General features: G+C 40.2%; 1 protein-coding gene across 7 annotated transcripts in view; it reads right to left on the bottom strand.

The window, feature by feature from the left end:
* Positions 1-14,787, bottom strand: part of slit2 (slit homolog 2 (Drosophila)) — a 461,089-nt gene that overhangs the window by 171,260 nt on the left and 275,042 nt on the right. For all 7 annotated transcript variants that reach the window (XM_072562078.1, XM_072561956.1, XM_072561971.1 and 4 more), the window contains exons 9-10: positions 14,080-14,224; positions 1,370-1,441 (exon numbers count right to left, since the gene is read on the bottom strand). In XM_072562078.1, the coding sequence (XP_072418179.1) occupies positions 1,370-1,441; positions 14,080-14,224 (217 nt within the window). The remainder of the gene's footprint in view (positions 1-1,369; positions 1,442-14,079; positions 14,225-14,787) is intronic.

Here is a 14,787-nt window from a genome sequence, read left to right as displayed (position 1 = left end):
CAGAGAGATTTGCCCCCCGATGTGCATGAGCCAGGGCACCCCCTGAATGATGTTCCCTCCCCTATCCTTCCTGCCTTTGTCACAGTCGTTTAAAAGAAACAGCTTTTATTCTCTCACCTACCTACGACTGCTTGGTGTTTTACAACAATGGAAGGAGATTCAAGCTTTAAGCGTGTAATGAATGGCTTTGCAAGATTCTCTAGAGGTTTAAGGCTGAGTGAGATTAGTGGGTGTATTACCGATCCTGTGTATCATGGGGAATAGGTCAGGCATGAACAAGAAAGCAGTGAGATAGCCTCTTGAGCGATTTACTCAATAAACACACCTGGTGGGGATGGAGGTCACAAGCTCCACTCCCAGGAATTCATAGATACTATCTTCTGGGGTCTTGGATATCCACTCTCGCCATGTTAAGCATAAATTACTCAAAACTTCTGAACAGCAAGATGGTTGTCTCAGTGTGTGAGGCTTTTGTTTCTAGGGAGAACAATACCTCAGGGTGTTATTATGCAATGACTGGAATAGAAGGATGGAGGAAATTTCGGATGAAGAACCTGCAGCGGCAAGTTGAGGAATCCGGGTTGAGGAATGGATTCTGGTCCTAGTGAAGGTCTTGCATATGGTGGAAAGCAGATTTACTTGAATGACCAGAGCACAGGATGCCTTGTCCTGCTGGTCTACAAACAGTTCTAAAAAGGCACTTGACCACTTCAACCAGTTTCATCATACATCTATGTATTGTATTCCAATCTCTCGAAACAGAGGGTGCAGCCATTAAATGTAAAAGGTAAAATTTGAGGCATTACCTTGAGATGAAGTTCATTGTCTGTTCCCTAAAGCCTATCTCCATAAAAACCAGAAAACAGGAACATGTTAAGGCTCAGTTCACAGTTTTTAAAATGTTAAACTAAACCCATCCTGAGTAGGCTCATGTGAAGAAACCCTCTTGAGCAAATGATCAAGGGCCTTTTGGCATCTTTAAGTGCATGAGGTAGGAGAGAAGAGATATAAAATGGGAAGGTCTTTAGGAAAGCAATGAAGGTGTTCAATCCCATAAATGTTCATCACTAAAAATCACACAACACCAGGTTATAGTCTAACAGGTTTATTTGGACTATGACCTGGTGTTGGGTGATTTTTAACTTTGTCTGACCCAGTCCAACACCGGTATTTCCACATCATTAATTTTCATGAATGATACGCATAAGAAGCTTTCCAAATTGAACAACACATTGGCAGATTTGAGCTGTAAATCAGATAGCTCAAATCAGCCATTACTATTTATAACATGCCAAACACTCAACATTACTAATAGAATTAATGCTGAATAATATTCTTAAGGTTTGTAATAGTTTTTTCTTCTACTCACATTCTTCGCAGCCTCTTGTAGGGTGAGAAGGCTCCAGGGGGGATGGTTTTGATTGAGTTTTGCTCCAGTCGTCTGGGGAGAAAACATAATTTGTTGTTAAGAGTACATTCCTATAGTAAAGTACGTAGCAGTGGTGGTCCACACTCAGCCTCTTGTCAACATAAATGTTTACTCAGACCACATCACCTGGACTCTCGTTAATGTTACCATGAATGACCAATTCCCAATGAGTTCCCTGCTTGGTCCAGAAGAAATCCATCTATTAGAGCTGCACATACAAATGCCATGTTGTATGGGAAATATAATTCCCTTTCATGTAAAATAAAACTTGACTGAAGTTTGACCAATTGCTTCCAGAAAGATCAGAGAGAAAGATCATTTTCTCATCACACTGGCATAAATTAGTGATTTATGTTGATGGCATGAAAGCAAACAACATACCAAAATTTATGTTATGATAGTCTACTACTGCGGGAGCCGGCTAGTTCAGCAATGTCAAGTTGGCAGTGGTAATATTATACCCAAGGTGATTTTTACATTAAACATTCTCCTGCACAGTCTCAGGAGGAGAATAACACAGAAATACAGACTTATAAGGATTCCATTTGAGACAGGCGTAAGCAGTATAATGATTCCCTATATTAAATGTGTTCTGGCATGTTCTGTTGAGTTTTGATTTGCTAGACTGGCTTCACTGTGCTGTCTGCACCAGTGCACTATTACTGCAAATAGTTTGTGTATGTGCTGGATTGCCTGCTGAAAAAGAGCTCTCTGCTCCCTGCATTGCAGCATCAGTGTTAGGGCTGAGCACATTTCTAGGAGGCTGGCTCACCGGGCTTTAATCTTTTGGATTCTTGATTAGAGTGGTGCTGGAAAAGCACAGCAGTTCAGGCAACATCCGAGGAGCAGGATTTTAATCTTGTGGACGCAGGGCATTTAATTTATTTGAGGTGAGAATTCTATCCCTCTCCAGGAGGAAGTGCCATCTCATTGAGCTGCCAGGCAGCCAGAGGGGGTGCAGCTCTGCAGTACCAACAGGGCCATTAGAAATGATGGCCACTGTTAGTACTTTGGTTAGATCAAGGAAAAGGCATGCACCTAGATGTCTAGCTGTGACTGGAATCTCAGACTGGAAGGCCCCGGTGAGCAGTGCGAGGGGTAAGGGTTACATTTGTCAATCCTTTGGGATTGTTGTGGAATTTCCAGGAATTCAAGGTTAATCTTCTGGAGACTGCTTTGAGCAAACTCAAAACAAAACTCAAAAAATATAATTGTCTGTTTCCTTTGCACAATTTGATTTATTAACTTAAAGATACTGCCAATGGACTTGAATGGTAGAATAAGTCCTCCAGGAATATGTCCAACCAGAGCTGGTGATCTTGATGGGGCGGACAGGGGTATATTGAACAGAGAAACGGAGGGTGTCGGATAAGAGGGAAAACAATGAAAGGGGCACTCTAATTGGCACCAAGAATCTCGAAAGAAGGCAAGGCCCTTTCACTGACCAGCAGCCCCGATGGACAAATCTGCTGGCTGCACATTAAGGGCAAGGCCCTCATATAACCTATTAAATCTGACTACTCCCTGTCCACTGAAGGGCATAAATTAGGCAATAGGCAGGTGGATCACATACTGTCTCTGCCATCACTTGTAAAAGTGCAGATCTCTCCTGATAGATGAGCTCCTCGTTTCCTCCTTCTATCTGAATAAAGATTTTGCTTCCCGACTCTCCAGCTGCCTACAATCATGGCTGTCTGCTCCAAGTAGGCGGCAGCAGTGTCTAGTGACAGAAACTTTAAGTCGCTGTACCTCCTGGGTTGCTGGAGGCCGAGCTTGGGGAGGAACGTCTGTTGCAAGGAAACATCCGGATTCCCTCCAGCAGGAATGGGAATCCGACCTTGTCAGATTAAGGCATTGGGTAGCACAATGAATACCTGTAAATTGAGAAGCACAGTCTTCATGGGAACAAGTGCATACTCATGACCTGTTTTTTCTCCATTGACTGAGAGATACACAGGGTCAACAAATCAAAATCCCTGAAAGAGTTAACAACTCAGATTCCAAGTGCATAACAATATAAATTACAATTGGTGTCTGACTTTCCAGAAGTCTACAGACAGTTAAATCTTTTTCATTCCATTACTTACATCAGGGAGGTTTAGGATTTAGCTGTGCTAGTAACATTTATCGAAGTAACTTCGTGACTCTTGGTGCCATATAGATCTAGCCTGGATCATTTTCGAAGGAAGGCCACAACAACCCCAATTAGCCCTCAAGACATACAAAACACAAATGCTTTTGACAATATTATCCGCTTCTTACCCCAATTTCTGACTTAATACAGTGGGGTGTGATTGTGTTGGGTTTACTGGAGGTAATGGTGCTTTACATCACCAGTTACAATGAAATAGCTAAGGAACTGAATGTGCTGGACCCTAGCTCCAATTCCAACATTGGAAAAGGTATTCCAACAATTCAGGAACTATGTCTTTCTGACTGCAGAAAGCAGACCAGATTAAATTCACACATTTCCCCCTTTCCGAAAATCTTCCCATTATCTGTGTGAAACCTGTTTCAGGGCTTGATTTTACCGGGTCAAACTCTCAAGGGAAAAGTAGGAACCCCCCCACACACACTAACAATGGTTCAATGGGGGAGACAAGATGCGATGATATTAACATTAGAAATCATTAACGTTAAAATTCAGGACCTTGATAGAGGAAAGCTCACCTGCTGTGAGCTGCCAGGCACACAGACGCCAGCACTTTCTCGTTGCCACAAGAGCCATGGTGGGAGCAGTGGCTACTCAAGGCACTGCACTCGCCAGAGGCCCAGGGTCAGAAAGAGATCCACACCACCAGTGGGAGTGTGGGAGGGGGTGAAGGCAGAAGTGAGTGTGTGTCTGTGTGTATGAGTGAGCGAGTGAGTGAGTGAATGTGTGAGGGATTGAGTGAGTGAGGGAATGAGTGAGTGACTGATTGAGACAGTGAGGGATTGAGTTAGTAAGTGAGTAAGCAAGCAGAGGCAAGGTCAGTGGTTTGGAATTGAACTATTATATTATGTTTCAATTAATATTGAAGAAGCATGCTTATGCTATCATCACTATATCACTGCATTTGTTTACAGGACATAAGGGGCTCAGTCTTCATTTTAATTGGGGCCGCATTAATCATTTCACACTGGCAAAAGCATTTCACTGTTGTAACTGAACAGCTTAATATTATTCCAGACGCTGAAGTGCCTGTAGCTTAGTATACATTAGAAGCTAAATAAACATCTTTCATTATAATATTAGTGATGTTTACTGATGTTTCTTATATACACAAACATTGTCACATCAGGTCCAAATAGCCCTACTGGAAGCACAGCCCAGAAGGTAGCAATTCACCAACAGGGTTTCCTGGCTGGTCTTCGGGTGATGTGGGAGAACCCATAGGGCCCTATGTGCATTCCCAGAACTCTGACAATATGCTGAGGGAAGATCTCCACTACACCTGCTCCACACACTGTTTACTTCAGGCTCGAAATGGGCCAGAACCAGTTTCCACCCATACAGAATTCTTTGCACACAAATGGAACTGAAAATCTGTTCATGGCATTTGGATGTGTTTATTTGGATAATCCTTGACTGGATTATTTAATGTGTGAACCATACGCACACTAGCAAAGTTTCAAATGAGAGGAAACCTCTGACATCACTGCCAGGTTCCTATTTGCAGCTGGTTTCACTTAAAGCTGCATTAACTGGTACCAGGATGTGATGGAAATTTACATGAGATTTTAACAACCTGAAGACAGCTTCAGATGTAAACATTGTTCGATCCAATTTCAGATCTTGCAAACTGAATGAGGGCTAAGGAACGTGTCTGATTTCCACTGACAAATGCACATTTAAGGATCATTCTCCACCAAAGACTTTTATACTCCTGCACTTTTATACTTACTTTTGTGAAAAAGTTTTTGATTTAATTTCAATGCCTGCATGTAAAGCATCTGGAAAACATCAATCCTAAATGATATTAGTCAGTTTCCTGAAATCCACTGAATAGCTGCAAACAGGTTTATTAATTTGCCACAGAATTAAATTAGCTGCCAGACCAATCTGGGAAGAAGTATTTACGATAAAAATGTACAGATTGCGTTCTGCTGGCAAAACACATTTCCAGGTCTGCCTTGCATGTACTCTACTTTATTGGACATTATTTCAACAATCGATCATTTCAGCTTAAGCTTTGAGTCTGTTCCAAGCACATCTTGTTGTACAGAGTATGGATAACAGTTTGAGATGGTTTATGAAACAGAAACCATTAGCTGGCATGGACAAGATAACTCATTAGGCTGCCTCTTTATTAGGTCATGAGGTGTGTGTAGATAATCCTTCTGCTCATCCGCAGGCTTTCCACTTTGAGTGCCTTACTTCAGTTCTGAGTGTTTTTGGCCAAGAGCAGGAACTAATCACGTAGTAAATCAAAAGCTTAAAACTCTACTGACAACAGTGGCTCAGTTGGTAGTAATATTTCCTCTGATTCCATTGAGTATAGGTTCAAGACCAGGACCTCCAGACAAAAAAAAAAGGTTTGACATTTCAGGAGTTGTGCACTTCTTTTGGATGAGAGTTTAAATTGAGCATGTTGGTATTCTCAGTGGGTAGATGGTTATCCCCTGTCTCCTGGTCAATATTCATCTCTTAAGTAACAGATTACATGATCATTTTTCTTTGATGTTTGTGGATGCTTGCAGTAGTTCTTATGTTACAACAATGACTATACTTCAAAACTACTGAATAAGAGTCATACTTGAGTCAACCCCTTAAGTCTGTTTCTCTCTCAACAGATGCTGTCAGATCTGATGAGTATTTTCAACATTTCCTGTTTTTATTTCAATAGGATTTCACTGTCCATTGAGCGCTTTGGGATGTCCAGTGGTCATAAAATCACTATGGAAATGTAAGTTTGTCTTTTCTTTTATTCTGATTTCATAGAATCATAGAGATGTACAGCATGGAAACAGACCCTTTGGTCCAACTCGTCCATGCCGATCCGATATCTTATCCTAATCTAGTCCCATTTGCCAGCACTCGGTCCATATCCCTTGAAACCCTTCCTATTCATACACCATACAGATGCCTTTTAAATGTTGTAATTGTACCAGCCTCAGCCATTTCCTCTGGCAGCTCATTTCACACGTGCACCACCCTCTGCGTGAAAACATTTCCCCTTAGGTCCCTTTTAAATCTTTTCCGTCTCACCCTAAACTTATCCCCTCTAGTTCTGGACTCCCTATCCTGGGGAAAAGACCTTGTCTATTTACCCTATCCATGCCCTTCATGATATTATGAACCACTATAAGGTCACCCCTCAGCCTTCAACGCTCCAGGGAAAAGATCCCCAGCCTATTCAACCTCTCCCTATAGCTCAAACCCTCCATTCCTGACAATATTCTTGTAAATCTTTTCTCAACCCTTTCAAATTTCACAACATCCTTCCTATAGCCGGGAGACCAGATTTGCACACAGTATTCCAAAACTTCTCTAATCAATGGACTGTACAGCCGCAACATGACCTCCTAAATCCTGTACTTAATGCTCTGTCCAGTAAAATAAAGCATACCAAACGCCTTCTTTACTATCCTATCTAACTGCGACTCCACTTTCAAGGAGCTATGAACCTGCACTCCAAGTCTCTTTGTTCAGCACCACTTTTAAGTGGATAAGTCCTCCTCTGATTTGCCTTTCCAAAATGCAACATCTCACATTTATCTGAATTAAGCTCCATTTGCCACTCCTCAACCCAGTGGCCCATCTAATCAAGATCTCATTGTATTCTGAGGTAACCTTCTTTACTCTCCACTACACCTCCAATTTGGTGTCATCTGAAAACTTACTAACTATATGCTCAGATCTTATGCTCAGATCCAAATCATTTATATAAATGACGGAAAGTAGTGTATCCAGCACCAATCCTTGTGGCACACCACTGGTCACAGGCCTGCAGTCTGAAAAGCAACCCTTCACCACCACCTTCTGTCTTCTATCTTCAAGTCTGTTCCCTATCCAAATGGTTAGCTCTGCCTTTATTCCATGAGATATAACCTTGCTAACCAGTCTATAACGTGCAACTTTATTGAACACCTTAATGAAGTCCATAAAGATGATTTCTACTTGCTATTGTGCTCAGTTCTTCAGGTATTTTATATTTTATAAAATATTACTATCCCATATCAGGTAAGAAGCATAATTGCATGACGTTAAAATATGTTGCTTTCAATATTGATTTTCCTGAAGTATATTGATACCAATATCTTGAATATGCCTGAAGAAGCTGGCATTTGTAATATATTTTAGCACTGTGAGCACAATTTCCATAAATTGCTAAGATGAAAGCAGTAACACTGACAGAGATAGGAAACAGGAAAGAAGAGGATTAAGGCAACATTATTTTGTTACATTTCTACCTATCGTCTTCTGTTATATTTATGTCAGCCATTCAATCAACTCCTGTTCTCCTTTTAAGTTATTCTATTTCTTGGTGTATGTGTCCAAATGTAGATTTAGGTACATGCTTGAGAGTAGGCATTCATCTGTGTAGTTGAGTAAGGGTGATTGTGTGTTAACTATATGTGTTTGTATGGATGAGCTTGTTTACATGTGTGTGTTTCATTCCTAGTTTTTTATTCCATTTTCATGAAGGATTTTATCTGTGATTTCAACTTGTTAATTCTCCAAATAGATGATTACTGACATGACTGTTTCCAGCATTTCCTATTTTCATTTTACACTAAAGGCTCCATGTGTGATAGTTTCAGCCCAGAATCTCATAACACATGTTCATTTCACAATAATAGACCAATACAAGTAACTAAGAGTGGAAGATATTGAAAAAAAAAATCACACTTAGTAAATTTGATAATAGTTGATTCACAAGCAGGAAGAAAGACACGACCAGCAGGCACAGATTTAAGGTAATTAGCAACAGCAGTTGTGGGAAACTGAGGATAATCTGCAGCAAATTGTTAAGATCCAGAAGAGACTGGATGAAAGGGTGGTTGAAGTGGTTTCAATAATATTTTTCAAAAGGAACCTGGATACACATGTGAAATGAAAATATTTTTGGACCGTGTGGTAAGACCAAGTGTGTAGGACTAATTGAAAACTCTTTCAAAGTACTGATGCAGGTACAATGGGCCAAATATCCCCTTCTATTCCAAGATTCTATGAAGAAGAGGATGACAGTAGAGGACAAATGGGGTAGCTTGGGCGAATAGTGCAAGAGGATGCAAGGTAGAGTCACAAAAACAGAGGCAAAGGCCTAGTGGTATTATTGCTGGACAGTTAATCCAGAGGCCCAGATAATGATCTGGGGACCTGGGCTGAGATCCTGCCACAGCAGACTGTGGGTTTTGTATTCAATTACAAAAAAAGTGTCTAATGATGAACTTGAATCTTCTGTTGGAAAAACCCATTTGATTCAGCAATGTTCTTTAGGGAAGGAAACTGCCATCCTTAACTGGTCTGGACGATATGTAACTCCAGACCCATAGTAATGTGGTTGATTCTTAATTAAGTAACTAAACTCAATTAAGAATGGACAATAAATGCTGACCTAATCAGTGACACTCTCAATCCTGTGAATTAATTAAAAAAAAAAGTTGAGGTGGGAATGTTGGCCAAGTACAGGAATGCTTCAACACCAGAGACTAACAAGAGGGCTGGTGCTAAACTCATGACTATTTATTTTTGGAAGAACAAAAGTAAGTCTTGGGATGTCAGTTTGGTAGAATTTCTGGTGTTGGAATAAAAGATTCTTTTTGGTCAGGAAGGAGTTTGATGTCCTATATAGTTACTCTGAAGGAATGAAGTAGGATGCTGTGATGCTGACATTATATATCTTGAACAAAAAGATTCAGTCAATTGGAATGAAGTGAACTCAGATCAACATCGGGTTTGACGTTATAAGTCAAGTTCACAGTGGATTTTCAGACAGCATCAGACTCCACTAAAAGTAAGCTTTCTTCACCATGTCAACATTGGAATCACATCAGAAAGGAGAGAAGTGTTTGTATTTGATAGTTCATTGCAGTAAAACACTCATAATACGATTACGCACTGTTCACTGCAAATGCAGAAAAATGCAGTGAATTTATTTTCTGTAAATTCCTACCACACAGACTTGTTTTTATCATTTTGGTAAATCTTATAAATCATATCATGTCTAAGCTTGAACATTTCCATGTTTTGAATCTCAGAGTTCCATATAATAGATTAAGTACAGTGTCAGTTTTAGACCTGTGTATGACCAACATCTGTACATGTCATACTGCAAACTAACAACTTGTTCACATTCTGTCAGCCATTCTGCACAGTAAATTGCAAAAGCATGTGTGAGCAAAGTGAAGGCAGATTGTTAAATGGCAGTGGGAATTTATTATAACTCTGAGCTGAAAGTACAGCTTCCTGACATAGAGGTGCAATCTCCTACTGTAGAAATGCCATGCAGTGATTTTCTTAGGACAGGGGAATATACAAGCAAACCACTGTATGATACTGAAAACTTCCAGATCTAGAGCTGCAAGAGTATCAGACAGGACTCGAGGATGAGAGATATTACAACAAATTTGGACATAACATTTTACCCTCAAATTGATGGTCATCGTCCGAAATCGCTTCACAACTTCTGCACCACTGTGTTCATTACCAAAATCAAGCTATTAGTATTGACACAGGTATTTAATAATGTCAGGAAAATAGTTTTATCTTTCTAACATTAGCAGGGACAGCATAACACCATCAGCGCTATTCCCGTTTTGGTCTTCCACAGGATCAATTAACCCATATGGGAAGATGCTGAAAGAAATTTGAAATGTGGTCATGATAAGGCAGAAATCAGAATAAAGAGCTATTGTGCCCGATTTTACACGTATATATTTCTATTACTTTTTATTAAGAATTCAGATGCAAGGGTTTGACTGGATAGAAAATTACCCGATCTGGTTGACCTCCATACTCAAATATCTGTTAAATATTCTGTTCCCAGAGTAGGAATGGTATACAGTATATGCAGAGGAAACTGAGGACATGGTGCTGAAGCTGTATAGTGCCCAGGCCAGCATGCCCTCTGAATACTGCATTCAATTCTGTTACCAGGACTCAGGAAAACATCCGGGCCCTGGAAGAACTGCAGAAAACAATAAAGCCAGTTCCTGAGACTTGAATTCTGGGGAAAGATTCAAAAAAATGCAGTCTGTTCATCCTTCAAATAAAGCAAATGACAGAAAATGCCTTATGGAAGCATCAGATACAAAGTGGAATAGAAAAGTTAACCCTGTGCATTATTTCAAGTGAGACAAATTAAGCCCTTACTGCCAAATAAGGAGCAAAAGATTGAACTGGTAAAACAGAGGTTCAAAACTGACATTCTTCACAAACACTAATCAAATTCTGGAATCATTTTCCAAGCTGGTCAGCTGAAACAAAAGCACTAGAGTAATTCAAGATGCTATGAGGGGTGGGGTCGGATCATCGTGGATGGATACATTGGATTGGCAGAATGGCCTCCCTCTATAATACTCATCATTGTGAACCACTCAGACATTGTGAGTGCAGGTTCCAAACCCTGGAACAAGAAGCTATTTGAAACCTGTATATTAGGGATGTGTGAGTGGAGGTGTGGGGTTTATTACATCCTATTTATTACAGCCATGCTATGAAAGCCTCTGTACTCTGAAATAAATAATTTCAATATTTAAGTCAATTTTCTAAACAGTCTATTTAATAATAGAATCACTTTCATGAACCAATGAATGACAGCTATCCATATATGTCATTGTATTTGACTGAGGTTTACGACGGGGTTATACAAGATCAAACAGGCACCAAAACAGGAAATGCTGGGAAACAAGGAGGATTCAGGGACCTTCATTATTTTTCAAAGTGATTCAGATGGATTTACAGACTCTATTCAACCAACTTCTTTATAAGTCATAACCTTAGCGAGAACATCTGAGAAGAATTTTAACCAGGTGTCCTTTATGCACTATTTAAAACTAAAAGAGGAGGGAATTCTCTGAGCCTCGGTGAAAGAAAATCTAATTATGCCTTTCATTTTTCTGTCAAGTTGTTTGCGCTTGGCTCTGCTCTTTCAAAGGAGGCCATCAGTAACAAATGCATGTATCACATTTTCCTAATCATCTTATTTTCTGTTTGGATCCCTCAGGTAAAATTCTGAGATGTGACTAGTTTTGGTGAAGAGAGGCATCGTAAACATTTAGTTTAGTTCTGTCTGCATATTTATTGAAGCTAAATTACTTGACCTCTTCAAATAGGTCATCTTCATTTCCTTCTCAACTCACAGACATAAATTACAAGGGGTTTTGTAATTTGGTTGTGATTGTTAAAAACTGGAATAGTGTATGCTGTAAATTAAGTAACATAAGGTCATACTGGAAGATTCCATTATTGCAGCATGAACAAAACAACAATCACTATGCACATGAAGTAAGAGAAATGACATTATTTCATATCACAAAATCTGCAGCTTCCAACAAAACCTCTCTCCGTACTTGCGCTAACATTATTCATGGCACCACCAAGGCATTCACTTAACAACTCCAAGTATCAAACAGATCATTTTTGGAAATACCAGCCACTTAGAAAGATTTTCTTCACCTGAACCCAGAGAATCTGTTGAAGCTGGAGCGATACCACTATGGGTAGAACTTCGTTACCCTCTCGGGAGGGGGGGGAAAGAGAGTGAGAGGTGGTACAAAATTGAGCAAGCGAACGTTGGTATTTTTACCGGTGATGAAGGTGCATGAAGCAGCCCACTTGCCCATCAACCAATCCTCCTGCTACCACTGGAATTTTACCATGTCGTAGTAGCTGCTGCCAAGTGTCCATGTTGCTTTGTGAAACCTTGCAATCTGGTGTCCCAGCAAGGTTGGGTCCCTCATTTTTTAGGCTCCTGGTGCCCATTTAAATACCATAACACTCTCTTCTTACTCACCCCTTTCACCTCTACCAAGACTTGCCCATCTCAGGATTCCATCTCCCTTCCTGGGACTCTGCAGGCTGGCTGATGGAACCCCACACTTACCTTCATCTGGGTTTCACTGACATCACAGCCCTTTTTTCAATCCCAGCAATGACCACTGTACCTGACTGGGACAAGAGAGCTGCCTCAGGCAAGAGATTGACAGCAGCTCATAGAGATGAGACCTTCCCTCACATGGGGATGGATGGCCAGTCTCAAAATAATTAAGAACCCAACAGTCACAGGGTGAGCCAGTTAAGCAGAATCGGGGCTTCTACATGGTGCATGGTAATCCTTCTATTCAACCCTAAGTGGGGGCAGAGGAGGGAAGGTCAATGGTGGCAATCGATCAGTGTGAAAGTAACTCTTGTCGTCTCATTAAAACAGACGATTTTCCCAAAGCATGTGTTTAGTTGAATGGTGGAGAAAGGTAATAAAAAGTTGCACTTGCAGAATGCCTTTAACATAGTGAGACCTGCCATGAAGCTTCACATTTTCAGTAATAAGCAAAAATTGACAGCAAGCTGCATTACTGGATACATGGGCAGATGTTTCATTACAGAACTAAGTTTTAAGGATCACCTGAATGAAACAGAGGTTGAAGCGTGAAGGGCTTGATGTTTGGAAGGCGGGACAGTTCTAGACTTAGGTCAGCACCAACTAAAAGCACAGCCACCGATCGCGAAGCAATCCACAGTAAGGCAGCACTGGAACGGAGGTGCTCAGGGAATGTTTGTAGGATGACTGTTCAGTTTCCAACCAGTGGACTGAGGCTCACCCACCTGAGGCCAGCAGAGTTCTAACTCTTGATCTGACACCAACAGGAGCTGCGGGTTTCTTGCTGGGGTATTAGGAATTCAAACATCGAGCACTCTATGCTGCAAGTTTTGTCAGCAGGAATGCATTGAATCTGCTTTCATCGCAGATCTTCAACGTTTGCAATACTTTGCTTTTGTCTTAGTGTAACCAGGATATGTGGATTACTTTTACTCTGAGGAGCAGGCAGGAAGCATATCTGTGAAATAACGTCAATACTTCACACACAATGTTTTGATAGTGAAAGCTATTGAATGATAAAAAAAAGCTGAAAAATATGTCAGAATGGAGTATGAATGATTACAGTCAGATGCTGCAGTATCAGGCTGATACAAAATACCAGTTATTGTGTAGTTCACTGTGTGACACCTTTAACTTTGAAAATTTCAATCATTACATAACCTTAAGAAGATACAGGCATTAGAAAAGGAAGGTTTCTATCTTCAGTGCCTGAGCGGTAAACTAGTGGAATGCATTCACCTGCTGCCAACTAAATAATCTATCTGATTTTTATTGTGTTGATTTCAATTCACTTTACCAGATTTATCGCCCAGGATGTAAAGATCGAAAGTTGTCATCAAAACTACTTTCCCCAAGCCACATTTTATATAATAGATATCTCTTTAATGATTAGTTTACAAGTTCAAGTTATTTTTATGTCTATGAACAATTCAGTTTTGGGATAAGCCCAGACCTCTCTGATAAAACTGAGCAAATCTTCTACCAAAGCGGGCCTTTCTACTTCATTGTGCAAGAGAATATATCTGAATTTCACAGATAATCAAACAGCATCTACTGCTCTAACTGAGCATCTGATTATTGTGAGGCAATTACAATGCAAAGGATATAAAGAAAGTAAGAGCTTACATTTCCGTGATGCTCTCTGGAAGCTTGCTCGATATCTCAGTCAGACCCTTGCCACGACAATCCACAATACTGTTGCTACATGTGCAGACCGATGGACAAGACTTTGAATGGACACTGCAGGATTGCGTTGTTAAACTCTGGTGACCTACAGGAGCAAGGAGGAGAGCAATTACATCATCAGGAACTGGAGTTTTTATGAATTTCTCCATCCTAAAAAGTGAGCTACACCACATTAAATAATTCACATGCCAAATTTGAAATGAATTACATCATTTCACAATGCCTCAAGAAGTGGAACTGGTTGAATCAGACATGAAAGGTCAACCGCAATAACATTCAAATAAAACTTAAATGACTGATTACTCTTTAAAATCAACTAAGTCTGATGAGGCATGTATACGTTATCCCTATTATTCAGACAGAACTTATGTAAAAACAGCATATGAAAGCTTTAACCATGACTTAGACAAACATATGAATCCGTAACCATGGCCACATTTCTAACATGTAGCTTGTGCTTTATATTATTAATGGGCTGGTGAGTGAAACATTCTAATCAGAACTCCAGAGTATCCAGCTAAACAGATGATACTAAAGTAAATGCAACAACTCCAGTGAGACACATTTACTTTTTCCAGTACATTACTTCATATTGATTAAACAACACACTCAGGTTAAGTGGATGCAACAATTACTTAGCAAATAATG

Source organism: Chiloscyllium punctatum, chromosome 1, assembly GCF_047496795.1.
Source record: "Chiloscyllium punctatum isolate Juve2018m chromosome 1, sChiPun1.3, whole genome shotgun sequence".
Lineage (NCBI taxonomy): Eukaryota > Metazoa > Chordata > Chondrichthyes > Orectolobiformes > Hemiscylliidae > Chiloscyllium > Chiloscyllium punctatum.
This window is presented reverse-complemented; position numbering and strand designations above follow the sequence as displayed.